Raw genomic sequence first — 25,561 nt, 5'->3', positions numbered from 1 at the left:
TTCGATGATAAACAGCTTATATTTTGGTGATCTTTTAAATAAGTCATGTGTTTGTCGTTTAAGGACCGTTTTATATTACAAATCAACCCGTTAACGGTGTGACGGCTCATCAACTTCCTGCTTCAGAGGCTGTGGAACTTTTAGTACCAACCTGCTGGTGACATCCTGCTGACTGACAGTTTTAGGTTGATGGGCGTAGTGAGCGGTAACAGCTGATCTATGTGAATGTGGGGCAGTGCAGTGTATAGACTCACCCTCTTCCTCAGGTTGTAGGTCAGCAGCAGGTTTCTGGAGAAGTGGTTTGCGAAGGCCGAGTAAAACTCCAGAACTTTCTGCAGCGCGTCGCGTTTGATGATGTGGAGGTCGCAGTAGGTCAACGCACGCACATTAGCACACGATTGAGCCAATGTCATCTCCTTCCAGAACACGTCACCGAACACGTCACCTTTACCTGCACACACACACACACACACACACACACACACACACAGGTTACAGAGCTTTAACCAGCTCTTATCAGCAGATCTGAGGAGAAAACAAGGACATGAAGCCAGAATAAAGAATAAAGACAACACAAGGTGCTGAAATACAACAACATGATGCTGATGTGGAAACAGTCTGAATCGATGCTTTGTCAGGTCTGAAGAACACAAGAACACTGCTGTTAAAACGATGGTTTTCTGAGTCTGGTGCAGCAGAGCGACGCTGTGCAGCAGAATCTCGGCTTGGTGGATCTAAAACTTTCCTGCTGACATAAATTGTTTGTATGTTTATCTACATTAGCAGGTTGAATAACTTATTAATAAACTTATCTTGCAGTATAACTTTATATCAGATTACACATTAATATATCTGATATATACATAAACATAAACACAGCACAAAATATCAATCAAGTATTTTTTTCCCCCGCTTTCTAGAACAATTAAAAATGTGCCAATGTTGTGAAATAACGAAGTTTCATTGTTTTCATTATTTTTTGTGCATTTTTTCCACAAAAACAGTGAACAAACTGACATTGGAAGGGATAAATTCCAATTAAATACCATATACCATAATATTTCAAGAAAAAAATGTATGAGATTAAAGGTGGCGACTTTTTTCTGGTAGATTAGCCACTTTAATATCATAAATTTTTTATCTAAATATCCTCCTCCCCCGGGTCCGTATTTTTATTTTTTTTCATACATGGCCCTAATAGGCTGTCAGAGATATAATCAGGACTAAAGTTCGTAAAAAAAAATGTAATTCATTGAACATAAAAGCTGATATCTATCCATGGAAAATGTCAAGATATCAGCTCTTAAATTAAACTCTTATCAGCTATTTTTTGTTGTTATCATTATAGTTGTCCAAACAAATGTACCTTTAGTTGTACCAGGCATTAAAATGAACAAGGAACTGAAGAAAACAAGGTGATCTAATAATTTTTTCCATGACTGTATCATTTATGGCGTTTTAGGGGTCATATGGATATTTTGAGGTAACAGGAGGATGTTTTTAGGTGAATTAAAGTGATGAGAGACTTTGTTTGATCCAGATGAACGTTAGTGAGTTTTAGAGACTGAACGCTGAGCAGCTCATCACCAATGAATCAACGTCCATCATGTGATGCAGCTGCAGGAAGAGAAGCCCACAGACTCTAAATATCTCCGTGTGATGAGAAGTGAAGCCAGCGCGGCTCAGACGGTTTCTAAATATTTATCCAGAGAGGAAGTGAAGCTGCTGATCAAACTGGAAGTCAGAGCAGATTTCTACAGCACAGAAACACGTGTTCCTGGTCGATTAATGACAGTTATATTCTGCGCATTTAAGCTCCGAGCCGAGTCAGACTGCGAACCAAACGTCAGTAAAAGCGTTTTTACGCTTTATTTGCTTACACTGTAAAAACTTTAAAAAGTACAGTCAATTAACAGTAAACAACCAGTCATTTAAAGGTTATTTCTTTACTATACAGTTAATATCTATATGTTAAAAATATACCCGTACAATAACTACAGTTTTTACTTTGACATGACGGTCAGTTCTTGGCAACTTTTGCTCCCAGATTTTTTACAGGTTTTTTAAGATTTCTAATTTTAAGATTTCTAATTTCTAATTTAAAAAAACATTTTATGGGAAAGTTTGACAGTAAGAAAACAGAAAGTTTCCTCATTTTAACATTCAGCAACATGATGTGTATATTTGCAGCTCTGTGGACATTTCCGACTGTTTCAACAACCTTTTAAATAATAATAACCTTTATAATGGAACTGTAGATTCTTTTAAACAATATTATCAATTACTTAAGTCTCTTGAATGTTGAATTAAAGTAAATTCTGTGTAAAAAAACTAGGGCTGTCAAAGTTAACGCGATAATAACCGGATAACGCAAATTACATTAATAGTTTTAAGGTGATTAACGCGTTCTGTGAGTTCAATAAGAGTAATAAAATATGCCGTTAAGGTTGATTTAGAACATATACAAAATGTGCGATTAATTTGCGATTAATTTTATTAATCGTGATTAAATATTTTAATCGATTGACAGCCATAAAAAAATACACAACACAAGGTGCAGCTGAATGCACCATGAAGTCCCTTTCGGCGCCAGTTGTTGTTTACAAAAAATAAGGTTGAAACAGGAACTATTCAGCAAAAAGCAACTTTTTATTCAGGTGAACCCGGGGCGCCTGGTCATTGTATCCGCTGGGGAACATGAACAATGAACAAGTGAAGCTCACATTAAATAAGCTGTTTAAACCAGTGGTTCCCAACCTTGTTTCCTTGTAGCCCCCCCTACTTGTGTCTGAGACAAGCCAACTCAACTAAACTCAACTCAACTTTATTTAGTAAAGCACTTTAAAACAACCACAGCCGCAACAAAGTGCTGTACTTGTTCTGTTTGTTTCTACAAACAGAACAAGAACAATAAAATAAATAAAACAGGAATAAACACTAAAATAAATAGTTTCATTGCTTTTAAAAAAACAAAACAATTTAAAAACAATAAATAAAAAAAAACATAAAACACTTTTGACCAGGGAACCTCCAGGAGCAGCAGATCAGCTGACCTGAGGCACCGAGCAGGAGCGTAGGGGTGGAGGAGCTCAGAGAGGTAAAGTGGGGCGAGACCATTTAAAGATTTAAAAACAAATAAAAGAATCTTAAAATGGACTCTAAAATGTACAGGCAGCCAGTGGAGGGAGGCCAGGATGGGAGTTATGTGCTCCCTCTTACGAACTACAGTTAAGAGGCGAGCGGCCGCGTTCTGCACTAACTGGAGCCGTGCGAGGGAGGACTGGCTGACTCCAAAGTACAGTGAGTTACAGTAATCCAGCCGAGATGTAATGAAGACATGAGTAACTGTTTCAAAGTGCTGGTGCAAAAGAAAAGGTTTCACTTTAGCCAGCTGCCTGATCTGAAAAAAGCTGGACCTAACAACAGCACTAATCTGAGGATCTAATTTAATATCACTGTCCATCTTAAAACCTAAATTTGAAACAGTCGGTCTTACAAAATCTGCCAGAGGGCCCAATTCAACAAGAGGGGTCACAAAAGAGCCACTAGGGCCAAACACCACCACTTCTGTCTTCTTCTCATTAAAATTCAAAAAGTTCAAGGCCATCCAGGCCTTGATGTCTCGAGACAAGACAGGAGCGGTGTGAGAGAGAAAGCATCTTTTTTCTTCAGCGGCACATATACAATGAAAAGGAATGCTATGCTTTCTCAAAATGGAGCCCAGAGGCAGTAAATACAAAGAAAAAAGCAGGGGCCCTAAAATCGACCCCTGTGGAACCCCATACAGCAGTGGAGCGGGGCTGGACTCCGAGGTACAGAGGCTTACACTCATACTTCTGTCAGTCAGATAGGACTTGAACCACTCCAACGCAGTACCACCAATGCCAACTAGGTGGCATAACCGAGCCACTAGGGTGCTATGGTCCACGATATCAAACGCTGCAGTCAGGTCCAACAGAACAAGAACCACATAGTCACCGGAGTCGTTAGCCAGGAGGATATCATTGAACACTCTGAGTAGAGCTATGCAAAGTTTTAAAACCAGATTGAAACACCTCCAGGACACCATGCACATCAAGAAAAGACCGTAGCTGACCATATACAACCTTCTCCAAGACCTTAGAGATAAAGGGCAGCTTGGAGATAGGCCTAAAATTGGCCAGCACGCTGCGATCGAGACCAGGTTTCTTTAGTAGGGGTCGCATGCTTAAAGTTAGAGGAACGCGACCAGTAGACAGACTACTGTTAATTACATTTAACACAGACTGCCCTATACTGGGGCATAAATAAATAATAACCTATTTAAAGAAATGAGGGGAGACAGCGTCACAGGGAGAACCAAGTGGCTTAATATGGCCAACCAGGTCCTCTAAAAAAAGACAGAGACACTGGCTCAAAGCCATCAAAAGCTGCAGAACAAGGAGCAGTGACTGAGGGGTCAGATGTAGGAGTAGAGATGAGGGACCTAGCAGTAGCAACCTTATCAATAAAAAAAGTGCAGGAAGCTATCACACATTTCAGGAGATGCCTCCAAGCTGACAGGCTGTGGGGCATTAAGAACAGTGCCGATGGTTTTAAATAACACACACAGGTTGTGACGGTTGGACTCAATGATGTTTGACAGGTATTCTCTATTTGTTTCTTTAATGGTGCTCTGGTAACGGCGCCAACAGAACTTAAGGATTTGGAAGGAAACCTGCAGCTTGTCCTTTTTCCCACTTTTGTTCAGCTTTACGCCACTCCCGTCTAGCTGCACGAGTTCTGTTGTTAAACCAGGGCTCAGATTTAGCTTTGGGCCGCAAAGTTTTCAATGGAGCCACAGAGTCCAGTATGGTCTGGCAGGAGGAGTGAAACCAGGAGCTGAGCTCCTCAGTGTCAGCAGAGACAGGAGGCACACAGAGCTGGTCAAAAGCCACAGAGAAATGACCGGCAGTGCAAGAGTTAAAAATCTGACGTCTCTGAACAGGAGTGCCAGATTTAACTTCAGCACAGGAGAAAGCAACTTCAAACGGTACAGGCATATGATTGGAAAACACATCGTCACAGATCTCCAAGTTAGACACAGATAAACCATGAGAAAGGACGAGGTCTAAAGTGTGTCCATGTTCATGTGTGGGACCAGACACACACTGCACCAAATTAAAAGAGTCAATAAGGCTCAGAAAGTCCTTCACCAGCGGCTTTTAAGGAAAACACACATGAAAATTAAAATCCCAGAGGAAAAGGGCACAGTCATATTTCGGCATAAATTCAGCCAGAAAACCAGAAAAGTAATTCACAAAGTCCTTGTTGTATTTAGGGGGCCGGTAGATGACGGCGCACAGCACCGGATCGGAATGACCCACCTCAAATAAAGACACCTCAAAGCTGGAAAATGAGGATGAGATGGTGCGCTTTAAAGGTATCTCTGTAAACAGTCACCGTTCCTCCTCCACAACCCGATGTTCGTGGGGAGTTAAAGAACGAACAGTCAGCAGGTAAAAGTTCGACAAGAGCGCTGCACTCATCCGGCACTGATCCAGGTCTCCGTCACACAGAGGAAATCCAGGCCACAGGAGATAAAGAAATCCCTCAGGATGAAAGTTTTGTTCGGCAGAGATCTGGCGTTCACCAAGCCGATCCTGGTGGGAGCTGGCGGGGCTTGTGGCCCGGTGGATCGGGGAGCCCGAGGCAGCGTCCTCAGGAGCTGGTGGTTTATCCCGCGCTGAGAGAGCCGGAGGGGGCAGAGGCGGTGGGGCCAAGGTCCCTCGGATGAGCCGATGACAGGTACCAGGCAGCCGTCTATGGGATCCAGGAAGCGCTGGGGCACAGCAAAACGAGGGATAATCCAAGTCCTGTCCGGGAAATGGATGAAGAGCGCATCAGCTGGAGCCTCAGCTTCACCAGCCAACTGCCGGAGACATTTTGCCGGAGAGACAAAATGGCATGGCGATCATACACCAGCAGAGACATAATCTGTTTAGTGCCGACGGTTAAAAACAACAAAAACACCAAACATTGCAGGAGCAGCAGACGGCCAGCAACACACACTGGCGCCATCTTAAGCCAAGCCCACCACCCTAGCAAAATGGCCTAATATTTCAGAATGCAGACCAAAATATGTCCCTAAGTCGGTTAATACAGAATTTAAATTTTTCCATTACATGTGTTATTATGATTAATTCCTCATTATTATTAACCTGCTTATCTGAACTCTGGTTGTGGGGGTCTGGAGCCTTTCCCAGCTGACATTGGGCGAAAGGCGGGTTCACCTGGACAGGTCTCCAGACTATCACAGGGCAGACATTATACATTTACATTTACATTTAGTCATTTAGCAGATGCTTTTATCCAAAGCGACTTACGGAAAACGGGAAACAATCAAGGTATAGTGTGATAAGAGGCTTTAGTGCAGCAATAAGTGCCAGTGAGGATTCTTTAAGGAGTAGAGTTGTGGTGTGGTGCTAGGAGAGAAGATGCTCTCTGAAGAGCTGGGTCCAGAAGCCTAAAAAGCAGAACTAGCAGGATGAAAAACAGCTTCTTACCCTGGGCTACCAGAACTCTCAACACCAACACAGGATAAATTAATTAAAATGTACAATAAAACAGACATGTGCAATACAATTGATATGTGCAAGACATACTTACTACTTAATCTATAATGTTGTAGCATTTTCAGTAGTCATTTATTTATTTTTATACTTATTTATTACATTACATGTCCTTGTTCTTGTTTCTGTCCTTGTTTTAGCTTGGTATTGTTAAATGTTTTACTCATGTTGTTTTGTGTTATGATTGTTTTAACTATGCACCATATGCAGTGGCACTTTCAATCCCGTTGTATAGTTGCCTATATAATGACAATAAAGCATATTTGATTTGATTTGATTTGATCTTCAGGAGTTTTTAGAACATTTAGAGATAGACAGTCACACTCTCGTTCACTCCTACTCCTATTTTGAGTCACCAATTAAACCTAAGCTGCATGTTTGTTTGTTTTTTTGTTTTTTTTAATTCAACAAATATTTTGATAACCTCAAAGCAGAGAAAGTTTCGCGCACCCCCTGTGATCTCTGGCGACCCCCTGAGGGGGGCCCGGACCCCAGGTTGGGAACCCCTGGTTTAAACAGTCGGACACTGTAACGTCCACAGAGTCCCTGAGCTGCTGGGAGTCAGGAACACATCTCTCTCAGGGAGGTTTTGTGAACATGCAGGGTGAATTGCATAATGACTGACAGCTGTTTGCCGCGCTCCGCCTCCACATCATCTCTGTTTGTTTCTGGAGCGGTGCATGCTCTCCTCCGTCACCCAGAAAACCAGGCGGCTTGTTTCACACAAAAACACTTCATGCATGAAACGGATGCTTTGCTAATGAGAACCCCGCAGCGAGATTCCTCCGCAAGCTGACAAAAATAGCAAAGAGTGATTCTGGTTTTGACGCAGCGGAGCGGCTTGGGCTTCCTGTGTGGCAGGTGACTCTGCAGCTTTTCTGTTTCCTCAGGAGTCCGGCGGTGTCGGCAGGCTGCTGCTGCTGCAGAAACACTTTGTCAACTCTCCCCCTCACGTCACAAAACACTGACACTTGATGTTGTTCCTGCTGAAGGAGCTTTAACAAACCTGAGAGGAGGGAGCAGAGCTGGACTCTTATTTTACTAAAGAAACAAGCAACTAAACTACAGAGAGAATAGTCAAAGAGAAAATGTAAAAACTGTATTTAATGATAGAAGTCGATTCTAAATTTCTTCTCTTCTCTCTGACTTTCTGCAGAAGCTTTGTGTCCCAGTCGCAGGTTCATATTGACGCTGTTTTCAGCCCATGACAAGTGCTGATGAACTCATAAATCACGTGTTTCTTCACCATGAGATGTTTCACAAATGTATGAGATTAAAGGTGGTGACTTTTTCTGGTAGATTTGCCACTTAAAATCTCATAAATTTGGGATTTTTTTCCACGAAATATTACCCCCCTCCCCCGGCTCCTCATTTTTATTATTTCATGCATGGCCCTAATCAATGTTGGAGGTATAATCAAGACTAAAGTTTGTTAAAAAAATGTAATTCATTGAACATGAAAAATATGGTCATGGAACAAATGATTAGACTCTTGTTTTCTTCAGTTTCTGGTTCATTTTAATGCCTGGTACAACTAAAGGTACATTTGTTTGGACAAATATAATGATAACAACAGCCAATAAGAGTGGATGATTTTGGTTATTATCAAGAAAACAATGGAAAATGTCTAGATGTCAGCTCTTGAATTAAACTCTCATAAAATCATTTATGGTGTTTCTGGGGTCATATGGACATTTTGAGGTAACAGGAGGATGTTTTTTAGGTGAATTAAAGTGATAAAGTGAGACTTTGTTTGATCCAGATGAACATTAGTGAGTTTTAGAGACTGATTGCTGAGCAGCTTGTCACTAATGAATCAACGTCCATCATGTGATGCAGCTGCACGAAGAGAAGCCCACAGATTCTAAATATCTCCGTGTGATGAGAAGTGAAGCCAGCGCGGCTCAGGTGGTTTCATAAATCACGTGTTTCTTCACCATGAGATGATTTTAACTATCTGAAGCTTCCAGCTGGTTCAACTGTAACTCACCCAGAATGGCCACCACCTCGTCGTCCTGGATGACCTCCAGTGACCCCGACACCACAAAGCAGAGGCTGTCCACGCTCTCTCCGGCGTGGAAGATGAGGTCGCCGGGCGCACTGTGGACGGTCTGGAACTCCATGGCGAGCGCCCGCAGGCAGCCGTCGCTGGCCAGCCGGAATGCCGGGTGCTCCTTGAACACCTTCCTGTTGAGGTGGACGCAGATGTCCGCTCGCATGTCCTTCGGACAAATCTGTAGCACCTGCACACAGGGGTCACGCTGAGGTCACACAGGGGTCACACAGAGGTCACACAGAGGTCACACTGATGTCACATTGAGGTCAAACATTGTCAACAAACTGAGGTCACACTGAGGAATAGACAATAGAGCGTAGAGATTCTCCTGCAGCATCACTCTGCTGCACCAGACTCCATTCAGAAAAGCATCATTTTAACAGCAGTGTTCTTGTGTTCTTCAGACCTGACAAAGCATCAATTCTGTTTCCACATCAGCATCATGTTGTAGTTATTTCAGCATCCTTTAGACCCGTTTATTCTCATTAGATCACAGATAAATCTCTTTATTCTGATGTATTAGTGCTGCAGCAGCAGCTACAACCACTGAAGCATCTCACACGAGTCACGTGAATAAACACCAAAGTGTCCTGCAGCAGACGAGGTCAGGCTTCTTTTTCCTCACTGCAGAAAAATGTGTTTGCTCTGTAACTGAAGATGTGATGAGCGGCGCCCCCTACAGGCCGCAGCAGTGAGCCGTCAGTGACGGTATTAACAATCAATATGAACAGATTGATCAATGATCAGCAGACGGGCCAGCTGCCGGGTCCAGGAGGAGCGTTACCTTGTCGGTGTCGATGCCTCTGGACATGGACCAGGTGGACACGATGTAGTCCATGACGCGCTCGCTCAGGCCTTTGGGCACCTGGTAGAGTTTGAGGAAGTCTCGCACGCTGTTGAGCATCTCGTGGTAGCGGTTGGTGTTGGCGTACATCTGCTGGAAGATGGTGGTGACGTTACCGAAGATGGTGGCGTACAGCAGCGCTGTCAACAACAAGGACACAACATTCAGCTTCACACAAACACATCTTATATACAATAACCCCATTACAAAGAAAAGTTGTGTCAAACAGAAATAAAAAACAGTTTATAGTTGCTTTGAACATTAATCTGCTGAGGCATATTATGCTATATAACTTCTTGGTTTTATTTTTATACACAAATTTGCTGGAATATTCTTTGTGACTCCATGTCTTCAGCTGCTGCAGGATAAATACAGTATTATAATATAATAGTCTAACAAAATACAGAACATTATATAATATAATTTACTTTCTGTGTTCAGATGCAAACAATGAAGCAGAACTCCTGCAGCCTCTCTGTTCCACAGTGGTCACTTCATCTCCCAGTCTGAAGGAGACCTGATGGTGGATTAACTGTTGGTGTCTCATCAATACACGCTGACTCAGCAGCCTGTCAGCAGCACCGCCCGGGTCACCGGATCCATACAGACCCGTCACCAGCAGCGACCACTCTGACAGCAGAAGGTCACTCACTGGTACACGCTGCAGCTGAGAAACACCAGGACCAGAGCCCGGACCAGAGCCCGGACCAGAACCAGAGCCAGAACCAGAACCAGAACCAGAACCAGGTCCAGAATAGGAGCCAGAGCCAGAGCCAGAGCCAGAGCCAGAGCCAGAACCAGAATCAGAGCCAGGTCCAGAACAGGACCCAGAGCCAGAGCCAGAGCCAGAGCCAGAGCCAGAGCCAGAACCAGAACCAGAACCAGAGGCAGGTCCTGGTCCAGAACCAGAACCAGAACCAGAACCAGAGCCAGAACCAGAGCCAGAGCCAGAGCCAGAGCCAGAACTAGAGCCAGGTCCGGAACCAGAGCCAGGTCCAGAACAGGAGCCAGGTCCGGAACCAGGATCAGAGCCAGAGCCAGGTCTGGAGGTTGAGAGTTATTTTTATCCTCAGAAGCTCACAGCTGCATCTTTTTAAACTGAAACAGATCCTCCTCACTGCGACGCCTTCACACCTCAGCACAGATCTGCATCTCTGTGGCAACAATGATAACGATTAAAATACTAATAAACAAATGAAAATTGTCCCTAAAAACTGTCTTTTAGAGCCTAACCAGGAACTGTGTGACCCAAATTCAACCAAACCAAAGCTTTTTGTTACAACAGTGAACCTTACCATGTCCTGAGACTCTCATAGGAGTCTATGGGAGCTGTGGTAGCGACTCTATTAGAAGTCACACTGGTAGAGCACGTACCATTAAGGCTGAGTCCTTGCTGCGGCGGACCCCGGTTCGATTCCGGCCTATGGTCCCTTTGCCGCAAGTCTTCCCTCTGTCTCCCCCTTTCTATCTGTCACTATATAATAAAGCTTGTTTTAATGTTTAAAAATAAAAAGAAGTCTATGGGAGCTGCGGTAAAGACTCTCATAGGAATCAATGGGAGCTGTGGTAGAGATTCTCATAGGAGTCTATGGGAGCTGTGGAAGGGACTCTCATAGGAGTCTATGGGAGCTGTGGTAGAGAGACTCAAATGAGTCTATGGGAGCTGTGGAAGGGACTCTCATAGGAGTCTATGGGGGCTATGGTAGAGACTCTCATAGGAGTCTATGGGAACTTTGGTAGACTTATATGAGTCTTTGGGAGCTGTGGTAGAGACTCTCATAAGAGTCTATGGGAGCTGTGGTAGAGAGACTCAAATGAGTCTTTGGGAGCTGTAGTAGAGACTCTCATAGGAGTCTAAGGGAGCTGCAGTAGAGACTCTCATAGGAGTCTATGGGGGCTGTGTAGAGACTCTCATAGGACTATATGGGAGCTATGGTAGAGATTGTCATAGGAGTCTATGGGAGCTGTGGAAGGGACTCTCATAGGAGTCTATGGCAGCTAAGGTAGAGACTCTCATAGGAGTCTATCGGAGCTGTGGTAGAGAGACTCAAAGGAGTCTATTGGAGCTGGGGGAGAGACTCTCATAGGACTCTATGGGAGCTGTGGTAGAGACTCTCATAGGAGTCTATGGGAGCTGTGATAGACGTCCTAACGTGTCTGTGCATCAGCCAGCAGGCACCAGCGTCCCTCTGTTGACTCAGCCTGGATCTGAAACCGCTTCACCATCTCAATGTCTACACGAGGTGGAAACCACACCCAACCAGCCCTGCGGCTGTGGATGGAGCTCAGCCAGCAGCCGCTGCCACACAAACACAATCAAAGACCTCTGGACCATCAAACATCTTACTAAACTGTCTTTTAGAACCAGACAGGAAGTGTGTTCAGCCTGCAGTGTGTCAAACCTCCAGCAGGGGTCTCCAGCGTCCGGTCCTCTCTATCTCCACACAAACTGAGACGACTTCTCTCCTCATTTATTATCTCAGAAAACATACAAATAATGGTCCCATTCAGAAGGAAACAGATGATGAAGCAGGTGTGGTTTGATTGACAGGTGGCTGGATAGAAGCAGAACAACGAGTATCCATGGCAACGTGGACATCTAAACACCACTTTGAGCCTTTTAGCGTGTTTTCACTTCATCTCAGTTTATTTCAACATTTTATTTATTAGGGCCTCGGGGCAATCGCCCCGAGCACTACTGTTATACTGTGGATTTCTTCTTCTTCCTCTTCCGGACGCAATTTTGTCCCGCTACTAGTCCCACAACTTCAAGAGTTGCAGGGCAAATTATATATCAAAACGTGTGAAAAACTGCCCAAAATTTTGCATTGAAATGAATGGGACGGCCGGAAAAAAATGAGCGAAAAAAGAACAATAATTGGAGATTTTTAAACGTCTACTCCTCTGGCATAATTTCACCTAGAGACTCCATTGAAACTTTAAACAGTAGACACAAGTCTTTTGTATCAGTGTATTAATCCACATTTCGATAGGTCACAGAGTTTTTTATCAATCCCTGTTCAATGACCATGATCATTTTGGGAGAAATTCTGAGATTATAATGGGTGTGTATTGCACGGAATGTTCGTGTCACAGTGTGTGACATCATCGCCAGAGTGTAGACGGAGAGAAGAAATTGTCAAAAAATAAATTTGAAAACTGCGCTCCAGGCCGCAAATTCCACTCTACAGAAATAATTTATACATAGAAACGTAGGAAAATTTGTCTTCTCACTCACAATCCTCTGGTAAAGCTGTCAGAGTTATAGTTTGGGCGTAGGACGCACAGATGATCCACCAACATGCACCAACAGCCTCATTGGCTCCCATATTAAAAACGCAGGAAGATTTCAGAAAAAGGGACATTTAACAGTTTTTGTAGATCGCTCTAACAAAGCTATTTTTTCATCACAAAACATATGTAGACGTTCAGGAAGAACTCAGGACGCTCAAAGTGAAGTCGGATCAATGATAGGTATTATGGTTTTGCCAAAAATGCTTTCTGTTCAAGGCCAGAAATTTCAGTCTGTCCACCTCTGCTGTCACTATGCCGGTGTTGTGCCGTATTAAGCACCCCTGCCGTGAAAAGCACCCCCTCGTCGCGCATGTGGAGAGGACGCTATAAACTACTACCAAACGGACATATATTACCCACAGATCTCTTATTCACGAGTAAATGTCAAAAAGGACTAAATGCTCATGTTTAATTTACTACAAATGACAACGTACACACAATGACAAAAATTATATTCTCATTCCATGTCACGTTCTGTTTAGCGTCCAGTTTTGTGTTAATGATTCATGTTTAAATGCGCTCATGGATTCCACAATAGTCATACTTTCCCACAATCACAGTCACAGATAACAAAAATCGGGTAAATGGTTATTGATGTCATTAATTAATAGCCTGCTTACTGTGTTGTCTTCCATAATATTTGTAAATATATATAATATAAACTCCTAAGTATGTGTTTGTGTGAGTGTATATATATATATATATATATATATATATATATATATATATGTATATTGAAGTGTCAGTGTGTTGTTTTTTTTCTTGGTCTACTTATCATTGAATATAAACTCCTAAGTAAACTCCCCGCGACGAGGGGGTGCTTTTCACGGCAGGGGTGCTTAATACGGCACAACACCGGAACAGGTGTCAGTTAATTTTGTTGATTGCTTTGATCTGATTGCCTTTGATCTTTGATGTGATTACAGTTACAGATACACACACACACACACACGTGCATAAGGGCACACACTCCTCACACATGCATACACATGCTTCAAACACACACGTGCACACACACACACACACACACACACACACACACACACAGGTAACTTTATGTGATTTTAATTACACACACACACACACACATGCATACACACACACACACACACACACACACACACACAGAGGACTTTATGCGATTTTCGCTACACACACACACACACACACACACACATTTTGAGGTTAAAGGGCATAGTTTGAAATCTCTGAAGAATATCATCATAGTGTACACACACCGGCAGTAGCCCCCGTGGCCCTTTAAAAATGTTGTTCAGCATTCGGTCGGACTCAAGGACTCCAAAGAGTCACTACTCACTTTCTCCCCAAAAATGTAAAGAAACACCAAAAAAACTAACAAACAAACAAAAAAAGCACAAAAAATTAGCATCAAAAGACACAAATCATCAAAAAGACAAAAAGTGACAAAAAAGACACAATTAAAAAAAAAAAAATACTAAAAAGACATAAAATTACAAAAAAGGACAAAAAGTTATGAAAAAATGTCATGAAAGAGCAACAAAAGAATAAAAAGACCAAAAAAATACTAAAGAAAAACACACATTATTACAAAAGGACACAATTACAAAAACAAAAAAAAGTCACAGAATGACCAAAAAACATTAAAGGAGCAACTCAAGACATAAAATGAATAAAGGTGACATACATTTTATTATTATATATTTTTTCGTATATTTATATATCTATTTTCTTTCTATATTTATTAATTTTATTAATTTAATTCTACCTATTTAATTTTTCGTCCTTCATAGCACTGAGCCCACACACACACACACACACACACACACACACACACACACACACACAGAGGAAGTTAAACTGGGTCAGAGGTTCTGATCTACTTTCACAGCTGCTGAATGACAGATTATCAAACTTTTTCCGTCCCGTAACTGTTCGACTTTAATCTTGAAAATTCTTTTTCGAGATTAGTTTTTCTCTGAATCCAGCCTGACTTTTGAAATGTTTTGTTTTCTTTACGTACATTGGCCCTAATATGCCGTTTTATACTAAATATATTTGACCTTATTTACGTTTTTACTTTCTTTTTTTGGTGTTTTTTAATTTTTTTTAAATCCCTATTGAAGGATTTTTTGTGGAAAAAATGTAAATCGCATTTTTTTATTATTTCAGAATATTAAATGTTGGTTCCAAATATATCAATTATATATTAGTTTAATGTATAGATATTTTTTCTCTTGTTAAAGTGTTTTTTTGTTTGTGGAAAAACACAAAACAAAACCATAATCTAATCTATAAAATGATGTCTTTTTACTCTCCGTGAAGAACGTTAAATGTTGGTTTTAAATCTAATGAGGAGAACATTTAGTTCTATATTTATAGTGAATATATTGGAGCTTATCTCCGGTTTTAAATGAATGAATAAATTAATAAATGTAGAAATATTTTTTTTAAATATAAAAAAATTTAAATAAATGAAACCCTTTATTTTAACATTTATTGTATGATTTATTTAGGTATTTCTGTATTTACTTATTCATTTATTTCTACATTTTCATTTATTTATTTAGTTATTTCCACATTTATTTATTACATTTCCAAATGTATTTATACATTCATTTATTTATCCATGTATGTATTTCTCCGGTTTTAAATAAATAACTAAAAAAATAGATTATATAATAATAGATATATCAATATATAATAGATATTATATAAGTGTTTTTACTCATTCTGTTATTGGTTCCAAATCTAGTGAGGAGAACATCTAGTTTTATATTTATACTGAATATATTTGAGCTGATCTCCAGTTTGACTTCATCATCTCATCATCAAACACAAAGCGAAGCAGAACTTTAGAGGAAGCTGACGACAGAAACACTGCTGAAGGTCTGACAACGTGATGACATCATCAGGGTTAAATCAGCTGATCGATCAGGATCCAAAGTTATATAATATTCTGTGTTCTTTTTCACACCCAAAGCAGATCTGTCTGTGAAGACGACAGAAGAGCAAATCTGGACGAACACAAAATCCGAGGTGATGTTCCAGATGTTCTCTGTACCGTCAAAGGCTGAGAGTTGATCCAGATGTTCGGTGTACCTGTGGAGGCTGAGAGTTGATCCAGATTTGGCGGATCAGATGACAGCAGCTTCCGATGCACCAGACAAACTGTGGACATAAGAGCTCTTCATGCTGCAGCTCAAAGAGGGAAAGCTTTTAGCTGCAGGTGTTCTGGGAAACCTCGACACGCTGTCAGCTGGACAGACGGCAGATGGACCGGAATCCAGATCCGTTTTTCAGTGCTTTCAGTATCACAAAGTACCAGGAGACAGAAACCCAGACGGTCAAAAATACAGTCTGAACCCCAACGAGCAGCTTCCGGGAGTTTTACTATCTGTGTCCTCGTGTTTCACTGCAACATATAAAATCTCTATAATCTATAAGTCCTGCAGCTCTGTGGAATCAGCACAATCAGAACAACTCAAACATGTCTTTGTGCAGAATAACACAGTCAGAATGAGAGAAATCAGAAAGAAGGTTGAATTTCTTTAAATTGGCATAAAAGGACTTACAGCAGGTGTAGGCCTCAGGATTCAGACACTTCACTGTCTGATGTCACACAGAGCCATCTGCTGCCTGCTGAGTCCAGCTGATCCCACAGGACAGTTAATATTTCAGACCTCAGAGCAGCGTGTCACAAGTCATCACATCTGAGGAACAACGGCGGCTGTGAGACCGTCTGTAGGGAGCCAGGGTGCACGACGAGACGAGAGGAATAAATTAATGAATAAACAAGCGAATAAATGTAGCTGAGGACCAGAGCTGAGGACGTAGATGGAGCGGTAAATCGCTAATAGCTGTCCGAACACCAAGAACTGGTTCCAGATGAGGCTCCAGCTCCGAACTGGCCCCTGAATGCTGCGGCCCAAAACGAGCATTTCTGGAGTTTTTCTGCCAAAAAACCTCACCAAAGCACGGAGAGCTGGATAGGATCTGCCAACTGATCCGAGCCGACAGCACAGAGCGCAGCAGGTCCAGGGCCGGGTCGGAGCCGGAGCCCTCACTTTCAGACTCTCTGCAGGAAAACTGGGTCCAGAGCCTTACCATCTCTCTGCTGGGCTCAAGCCACGAACCACAACGCAAACAGCAGAAGAACTCGGTCCCAGTGGTCCAGAGAGATCCTGCAGGCGCCGAGTCTCATCCCGACCACGTCAAACAGCCCCCGTGAGAGCTGGAGGTCACACAGCCACATCATCTGAAGAGAGCAGAGACTCTGAGCTCACCAAACTGAACCGCTCCTCCTCGGCTCACCAGCACATCCATGAAGACAGGACGGGAGACAGAGACGTCCTGATGGAGAAACACTGTCTGATGTCGAAACCAAGAGCTCGTTTACATTTTGAGAGATCGTCGGGTAACATAAGTCACAGAAAATGTTTTAAAAATTTAGTAATAAATAAAAATAAATCAATGTAGAAATTAATACATAATAAATAAATAATGAAATAATGAAATAATGAAATTAATAAATGCATTTATAAATAAAGAAATGCATTTATAAATAAAGAAATAATAAAATAAAGCAATAAATGTAGTAATGTAAAACTAAATGTGCAAATGACTAAATACATGAAAAATCTGAGATAATATCTAATGATGAACAGAAATACCAAAATAAATAATAAAATAAATGTTGTCTTCTGTCAGAGGTTTAAAAACATGCGCCGCCGCTCATCACCAGGGAGTTGACTGTCCCTGACAGACAACGTGTCCGCCGTCTGGAGGTCAAACAGGCTCTGCTACTCGCTCCGCTGGATTTGTTGGAACTCGTGGACATTCTCTCACAAACCTCCCCTGCGTTCAGACGGAGAGTTTAATTTTGGACTATTATCAAGTTTCTCACAGAATCAGCGACTGAGCGACAGCTGATCTGACTACTGCCTCTCTCCCTCTCTCTCTGCAGCCGTCCATCAGAGGGAAAGATTCTCCTTTACCCTCAGGTTAACCTGCAACATCTGTCTCAAACATTCACAAGATCTGTTTACACGGAGCAGACCGGAGAGGACAGGAGAGGCTGTTTACACAGAGCAGAGAGGAGAGGGCAGGAGAGGCTGTTTACACAGAGCAGAGAGGAGAGGACAGGAGAGGAGAGGCTGGAAACGTGACAATACTTCAATATGTACAATGTGAGGAGAAAACTGGTTTGGGTGATTTTGTGTCCTTTTTTCGATAATTATGTGACTTTTTGGTTTATTTTTTTGGTCATTTTGTGTCATTTTTTGTAATTTTTGTCTCTTTTCTGATCATTTTGTGGGTTTTTTTGGTCATTTTGATTCTTTTTTGGTCATTTTGTGTCCTTTTGTGTGAAATGTCTGTCTCTTTTCTAATCATTTTGGGGTTTTTATGGTAATTTTGCACCTTTTTTGTCATTTTGTGCCTTTTTTGTGTAACTTTTATCTCTTTTCTGAACATTTTGGTTTTTTTGTCATTTTACTCTTTTTTTGGTAATTTTGTGTTGTTTTTTACAACATTAGTTATTTTACAGAAATACATATTTTAAATAGCTGTAGTTATCTGTAACATAATGTACGGTTGTCTTCTGTTATTTATTTTTTTATTTAATTTTATGTAAGTGTCAAGCTCAAGATTTTTTATATTTTCAGCAGCTTGTTTAATCGCCTCTTTAAATGTTTAAACGTGACCTCAGTCTTTTCACAAGTTGTAAATTACCAAAAGTGGTTTATACCGAAGTTTCCGAGTAGAAATTTGACTTTATCTGTCAGTTTGAACAGTTTCATAGACCTGAAGCTCGTGTTGGCACCAATCAATAACTAGGAGAGGAAGTGACTCACATCCGATCATCATCATGGCCACGGCGAAAATCTTCTCTCCGTCCGTGTTGGGCGCGATATTGCCGAAGCCGATGCTGGTCAGGCTGGTCATGGTGAAGTACAGCGAGGTGATGTAGACCGAGTCCTTGCTGGGCCCGCCCTCCCAACGGCCCGAGCCTGAGGCGTTGAACCTGTACGGCGCCCCCACCGTCTCCCCCAGCAGGAACAGCCAGCTGTCCACCCGCACGCTGTTGGTGTCCTCGTCGATCACCTCATAGTCTCCGATGCTGTACCAGATGCAGGCCAGCCAATGGGCCGCCAGCCCAAACACGCACACCAGCAGCACCAGCACAGCGGCGCCATACTCGATGTAGTGGTCCAGCTTCCTGGCGACCCGACCCAAACGCAGCAGACGCACAACTTTGAGAGAGCTGAAGAGACTGCTGATCCCCTGCAAAGGGCGAGGAGCGGATACAGAACTTATTTTAGGATCCTTTAGATCCATTTATTCACATAAAAATCAAAGATAAATCTCTTTCGTTTGGTTCAGTATGATTAATGCCTAAAACCCCATAAAAAAGGCCAAATAACACAAATGTATCCCTTAATATATACCTCAAATGATCTAAATTATTCAGTTAACGTTTTGTTTTGTGTTCCAGCCTTTTAAAAATTCCGGAAAATGATCAACAATCCATTAAAAAATCCCTAATAAATGACATCCATTGATTTGTAACTTATTATTAAATCAATATTATTCACATTAAATCACAGAAAAATCTCTTTATTTAGCTTCAGACTGATGTGTTAGTGCTGCAGCAGCAGTCAGACGGACTCAGCAGAAAGATCAGATTCAGAAGTTTCACTGATGTTTCTGACTGCGAGGAGCTGCGACCTGAATGTGTTTCAGTCTGGATTCAGTGTTTTTGGGGCTCCAGAGAAATATCGTCCAACTTTACTTTTCACCCTGTTTCTACTTTTGTTACATTTCTCAGGTAAACGTAGTATGGCAGTAGGCCTAGAGCCACAGGGATTAGCAGAATTTTTCGGGGCCCAGTGAGTTTTAAAGTTAACATGATCAAAGTGTTTGTGAGCTCCTGCCTCAGGAGGACGGAGGAGGCGAAGAGTAATTTGGAAACATTTCGTTCTGCTCGCTGCAGCATTTGTTTTTCTAACGTTGTTCCATACTGTGTCTGGGTCTCTGTGAGCAGAGTGGAAATTTTTATTGATGCTTTTATTTTGTAAATGCTTTTATTGATTAAAACAAACCTCACAGACACAGACACACACACACACACACACACACACCCACAGACACGCACACACACACACACACACACACACACACATACAGACACACACACACACACACACACACACAGACTCACACACACACTTTTGTCTCTGTTATTTTTTCGAAAGATGAATAAAAGTGGACTGACCTCGTCAACGTTCTCGAAGGCGTTGATGACGTCATAGGGCAGACAGGACAGCAGGTCGATGACAAACCAGGTCTTGACGTAGTTCATGCGGATGAGTTTGGGGTCGGAGATGACCTCGCCGGCCGGGCCCACGAAGGTGGTGTGGAAGTTGAGGACGATGTCGACGAGGAAGATGACGTCCACGATGCTGTCCACCACCAGCCAGGTGACGTTGTTCTGCTTGGTCTTGAAGGAGACATTGTAGGGCACCATGATGGCAGTGTAGAAGGTGAGGATGAGGATGACCCAGTCCCACGTGGTCTTGAAGAGGCAGTAATGCAGGATGATGTGCGGCGGCGTCTTCGGGGTCTCCTGCTTGTACTGAGGCAAGATGTCTGAGCCCAGCTGGAGGACCTGAGACACAGTACGACACATTTTAACAGCAAGTCCTCCAATCTGAACAGACTGTCAGTAAGTCTAACAACGCAGGTTCATATGATGCTTTTCTGATTAGACTTATGATGGTTTAAAGATGCAGACTGTAGGCTGGAGATGGCTGGAGCCTCTGCCACCAGTATGAATGTGTGTATGAAAGGGTGAATGAGCGCAGTCTGCAGTGTAAAGGGCTTTGAGTGGTCGCAAAGCGACTAGAAAAGCGCTATATAAGTGCAGGTCCATTTACCATTTACAACAGAATGTGAGTGTGATGAGAAAGAGAAGTCTCTGCTGAAGAAGTCTAAGTAGGTTTCATGTCTGTTGTATAAACATGTGTTCTCATTGGTCTCTATGGGACAGTTGGTCTGTATGTCCCATTGATTCCAGAGTAGGATGTCCCAGCCTCTCTACTCTTGCCTTGATGTCATCCACTAGCTGTGATGTCATCCACTTGAGCGGTGATGTCATCCACTCAACGCATGATGTCATCCACCCTAGCTGTGATGTCATGCACTCTAGCTGTGATGTCATCTACTCTAGCCATGATGTCATCCACCCTAGCTGTGATGTCATCCACTCTAGCCGTAATGTCATCCAATCTAGCCATGATGTCATCCACTCTAGCCATGATGTCATCCACTCTAGCTGTGATGTCATCTACTGTAGATGTGAAGTAGGTTCCATGTCTGTCGTCTGTCGTCATGTGTTCTCATTGGTCTCTATGGGACAGTTGGTCTATTGGTATGTCCCATTGATTCCAGAGTAGGATGTCCCAGCCTCTCCACTTGCCTTGATGTCATCCACTAGCTGTGATGTCATCCACTCTATCCATGATGTCATCCACTCTAGCCATGATGTCATCCACTCTAGCTTTGATGTCATCCACTCTAGCCGTAACGTCATCCACTCTAGATCTGATGTCATCCACACTAAATGTGACATCATCCACTAGCCATGATGTCATCCACTCTAGCTGTGATGTCATCCACTCTAACCATGATGGCATCAACCCTAGCTGTGATGTCATCCACTCTAGCCATGATGTCATCCACCCTAGCTGTGATGTAATTTCATTCAATCTAGCCATGATGTCATCCACTCTAGCTGTGATGTCATCTACTGTAGATGTGACATCATCCACTGTAGCCATGATGTCATCCACTCTTGCCGTGATGTCATCCACTCTAGCCATGATGTCATCCACTCTATACATGATGTCATCCACTCTAGCCATGATGTCATACACTCTATCCATGACATCATCCTATTTAGCCATGATTTCATCCACTCTAGCTGTGACAGTTAGTCAAAAGTCTCCTGAGCAGTTTAAACTTAAATCATATTTCTACGTTAAAGTTCAGAGAGCTGGCTCAGCCCCAAAGTCAGCTGTTTATCATCTCTTTACATGTTGATTTCTCATTGTGTTCTATGGGAAAACTGTCTCATATGCTTTTCTGATTGGACTTGATGATTTAATTTAGTTTCTGTCGTTGTTGTCGACTCTTTCCATCCTCTCAACAGCTGATCAGCACCACAATGGCTGCAGGGGGCTGATGTTTTGAAACGTATTATTATTATTATTATTATTATTATTATTATTATTATTATTATCAGGATGTTTATTCCTGTGCAGCTTGTTGGCAGCAGCTTATTATAAAGCAACACACGCCTCCACAGCTGAGAGGAATGAAATCTGAAAAGCATTAAAAAGTTTAAAAATAAATGTGAACACACAAAACCTCCGCTGTCCTCCTCATGCACGATTATTTCAGAAAATTATATCTTCATATCCTATTAGCAAATAAGGGACTATCATTTAAGTCAATAAAAAAAATAAAAACACAAATAAATTAAACTATAAACAAATATTGCAACAAATTGATGATACTATACATACATACATGTAAATATGAATAAATAAATTACCCATTTCGGTTAAATGAATAGTTTTAAATTTTTTAAGGATGTTTTATTATTTTTATTCATTCTTATTTGCTATTAATTATTGACTTATGTGTGAAACATTTACATTTAAAGATGGTCCTTTGAGATTTAAAAAAAATTTTAATTAATAAGAATTATCTTTTTATTTATTAAACTATTTTTAATGAACTATATTTGTAAAATAAATAAAAAAATGATAACACAAATAAATCAAATTATAAACAAATATTGCAACAAACGTATGAATAAACACATTAACACAATTATAAATACATATATACAGTTTAATAAATATTTTTTACATTTTTTTAATGATGTTTTATTATTCTTATGTGTTCCTTTTTGCTATTATTATTTATTTATTCAAAATAAAAAATTTACATTTAAAATTTACATTTAAAATGGTCCTTTGAGATTTTTTTAAATTAAAAATTAGATATTTTATTTTTTAAACTCTTTTTATTGAACTATATTTGTAAAAAAAAAAAAGCACCAGCACAGACCTCTGTGGTGTTGATGGATCTCACCTCTGCGAGCCGCGAGTGTTTGTGGACGTTCTCTCCTTTCTGCACGGCTGGAGCGAGCTGCTGCAGAACTCCTCGGCTGCTGGTCAGCGCTCGAGTCAGACGGGCGAACTTCCCCCAACCTGCAACACAACAAGATGGTTTCAGGATTGATTATTTTTTAATTTCTCAATCATTAGTTGATTCTTCCCTCAGCTCGGATATAGGTAATATAATCATTTCAGATCATGCCCCAGTTTTTCTCTGCCTAACAACATTTTCACAGACACCTAAAAGCTGGAGAAGGCGCCTAAATGCATCTTTATTGAAAGAAAACTCATTCCTCGAGATGATTTTGAATGAAACATCACTCTTTAAGGAAACAAATAGTAAGCAAGACAGTACCATTTCAATATGGTGGGATACTTTAAAAGCTTATTGGAGGGCGAGAATTATTTCTTATGCCTCTTACAGAAAAAGATTAGCTAATGAGAAATCCAACAAATTAGAGAGCAAACTTAAAACACTTGAGGTCTCATATTCTCAGACCAAAGATAGATCCACACTAAACAAAATTATTGCTACTAAATTTCAATTAAACAAACTATACCACAAGAAAGCCGAATATGCTTTGTTTCAAACCAAACAGACATACTGGGAAATGGGTGAAAGACCTGGTCGCCTACTGGCCAACCGTTTAAAGCAACAGGATAGTATGAACCATATAGCTGGCGCGCGATAACCAGATGGCCATATCTCTACCGCCTCGAAGCAGATAAACGACAGTTTTAGATCCTTTTATGAAACTACTCATCACAAGGTGATTTAGATAAGCAGAAGCTTGACAGTTTTTTTGCTGATCTTAACCTCCCACAATTAACTGACAGTGACAGAGACTTTTTGGAGGCGCCAATAAAACTAGAGGAGATCTCTCAAGCAATCAGAAGTATGCCACCAAATAAATCTCCTGGGCTAGATGGGCTGCCTGCTGATTTTTATAGAACATTTGTAGATATTATTAGCCCTATATTGCTCGAGGTCTGCTCTGATGCATTTACAGCTGGCACCTTACCACGGTCTATGCACACTGCAGTTATATCTTTCATTCACAAAAAGGGTAAAGATGACTTGGACCCTAGTGGCTACCGACCTATTTCCTTACTCAACTGTGATCAAAAGATTTTAGCAAAGATATTAGCAAATCGCTTGTCAAAAGTCATTGGAAGTATTATTCACATGGACCAATCAGGCTTCATCCCAAATCGCTATAGCTCCGATAATATAAGACGGCTTGCTAATCTTCAGTGTTCAGTATATGACTCCACCCATCCAACAATCGCTTTGTCACTGGATGCCGCTAAAGCTTTAGATTGTGTTGAATGGGCTTACCTTTTTGAAACACTTGAACGATTCGGCTTTGGGGAAAATTTTATCACGTTGATCAAAACTTTATATGATAAACGATAAACAAAATGTTTTGACAAATGGTCTTATATCCAATCCATTCTGGCTGCATAGGTCCACAAGACAAGGCTGCCCATTAAGTCTGGGCTTGTTTGTGCTTGCCTTGGAGTCTTTAGCGCAGAAACTAAGGAATAATTCAGATATACATGGGATCACAGTCCATCCATCACAAGCTTTTACTGTACGCAGTACAGATATGTTAGTAATGTTGACGCAACCAGAAAAATCCATACCCACTTTATTAAATTGTATTGAAGAGTTCACATTGTTATCCGGATATCGCATTAATTGGGACAAATCTGAGGCCATGCCTTTATCAGGCTATTGTCCATCTACCCTCTTACATTGATGGAAATTTCTCTGGGTTTCGAAAGGCATCAAATATCTAGGCATTCGAATAACTCCTGATTATAAAGATATGGTCCGAGAGAACATCAACCCATTGCTTCAGAAAATGAAATCAGATTTTGGCAGTTGGACTAAAATCCACCTTTCACTCTGGGGAAAAATACACCCTGTTAAAATGATGTCCGCACCTGTGATCTATTATATACTTTCCCACCTTCCTCTGAACATTCCCGAGTCCTATTTTAGAGATTTTGACACTCACATCATCGTTTGGGAATAAAGAAATTACAGGCCCGCACAAAAAGAGGGGGATTTTCTCTTCCCAACTTCAGATGGTACTGGGCCTTCAATATGGTAACGTGGTTACCTAATGATGAGGCAGGAGATAGACCAAGTTGGTTCCAAATAGAAGCTGAAGTGAGTGGAGGGTTATCCCCTTGGAGTTATTCAATATCTTATCGCTAATACTAAACTAATGTGGCATAAACTACATAGAGCAGGGCGTTGGAACTTTTTCAAATCCCCCCATGCACCTCTATGGAATAACAAGCGAATTATAATCAGGAACAAAACAGTTAACTGGACTATTTGGCAAAAAGCAGGGATAAACTACATTTAACATTTATTTGATAGTAACACTAAGTTATTTTTAAGCTTTAACCAAATAGTGGATAGATACAAATTACCACGTAATCAATATTGGAGATATGTCCAAATGCAAAGCACCCTGTCTAAATGGATAGGAGGCCCGCTTACCTGCCCTACAGGCAGCCCAATTGAGGAACTGCTAAATAAATGAAGTTCAGGTAGGGGCTTTACTCTTAAGATTGTTAGTTTATTACAGGAACA

At 41.3% G+C, this 25,561-nt stretch overlaps 1 protein-coding gene across 1 annotated transcript in view; it reads right to left on the bottom strand.

Annotated features, from left to right (window-relative positions):
- The window catches only part of kcnh1b (potassium voltage-gated channel, subfamily H (eag-related), member 1b), a 49,583-nt gene that overhangs the window by 9,900 nt on the left and 14,122 nt on the right, over nucleotides 1–25,561 (bottom strand). Inside the window, exons 5-10 of the mRNA XM_059330554.1 lie at nucleotides 22,925–23,043; nucleotides 20,040–20,432; nucleotides 18,619–19,048; nucleotides 9,431–9,630; nucleotides 8,581–8,833; nucleotides 255–451 (exon numbers count right to left, since the gene is read on the bottom strand). Of these exons, the coding sequence (XP_059186537.1) occupies nucleotides 255–451; nucleotides 8,581–8,833; nucleotides 9,431–9,630; nucleotides 18,619–19,048; nucleotides 20,040–20,432; nucleotides 22,925–23,043 (1,592 nt within the window). The remainder of the gene's footprint in view (nucleotides 1–254; nucleotides 452–8,580; nucleotides 8,834–9,430; nucleotides 9,631–18,618; nucleotides 19,049–20,039; nucleotides 20,433–22,924; nucleotides 23,044–25,561) is intronic.

Source organism: Centropristis striata, chromosome 1 (assembly GCF_030273125.1).
Source record: "Centropristis striata isolate RG_2023a ecotype Rhode Island chromosome 1, C.striata_1.0, whole genome shotgun sequence".
Classification (NCBI taxonomy): Eukaryota; Metazoa; Chordata; class Actinopteri; order Perciformes; family Serranidae; genus Centropristis; species Centropristis striata.
This window is presented reverse-complemented; position numbering and strand designations above follow the sequence as displayed.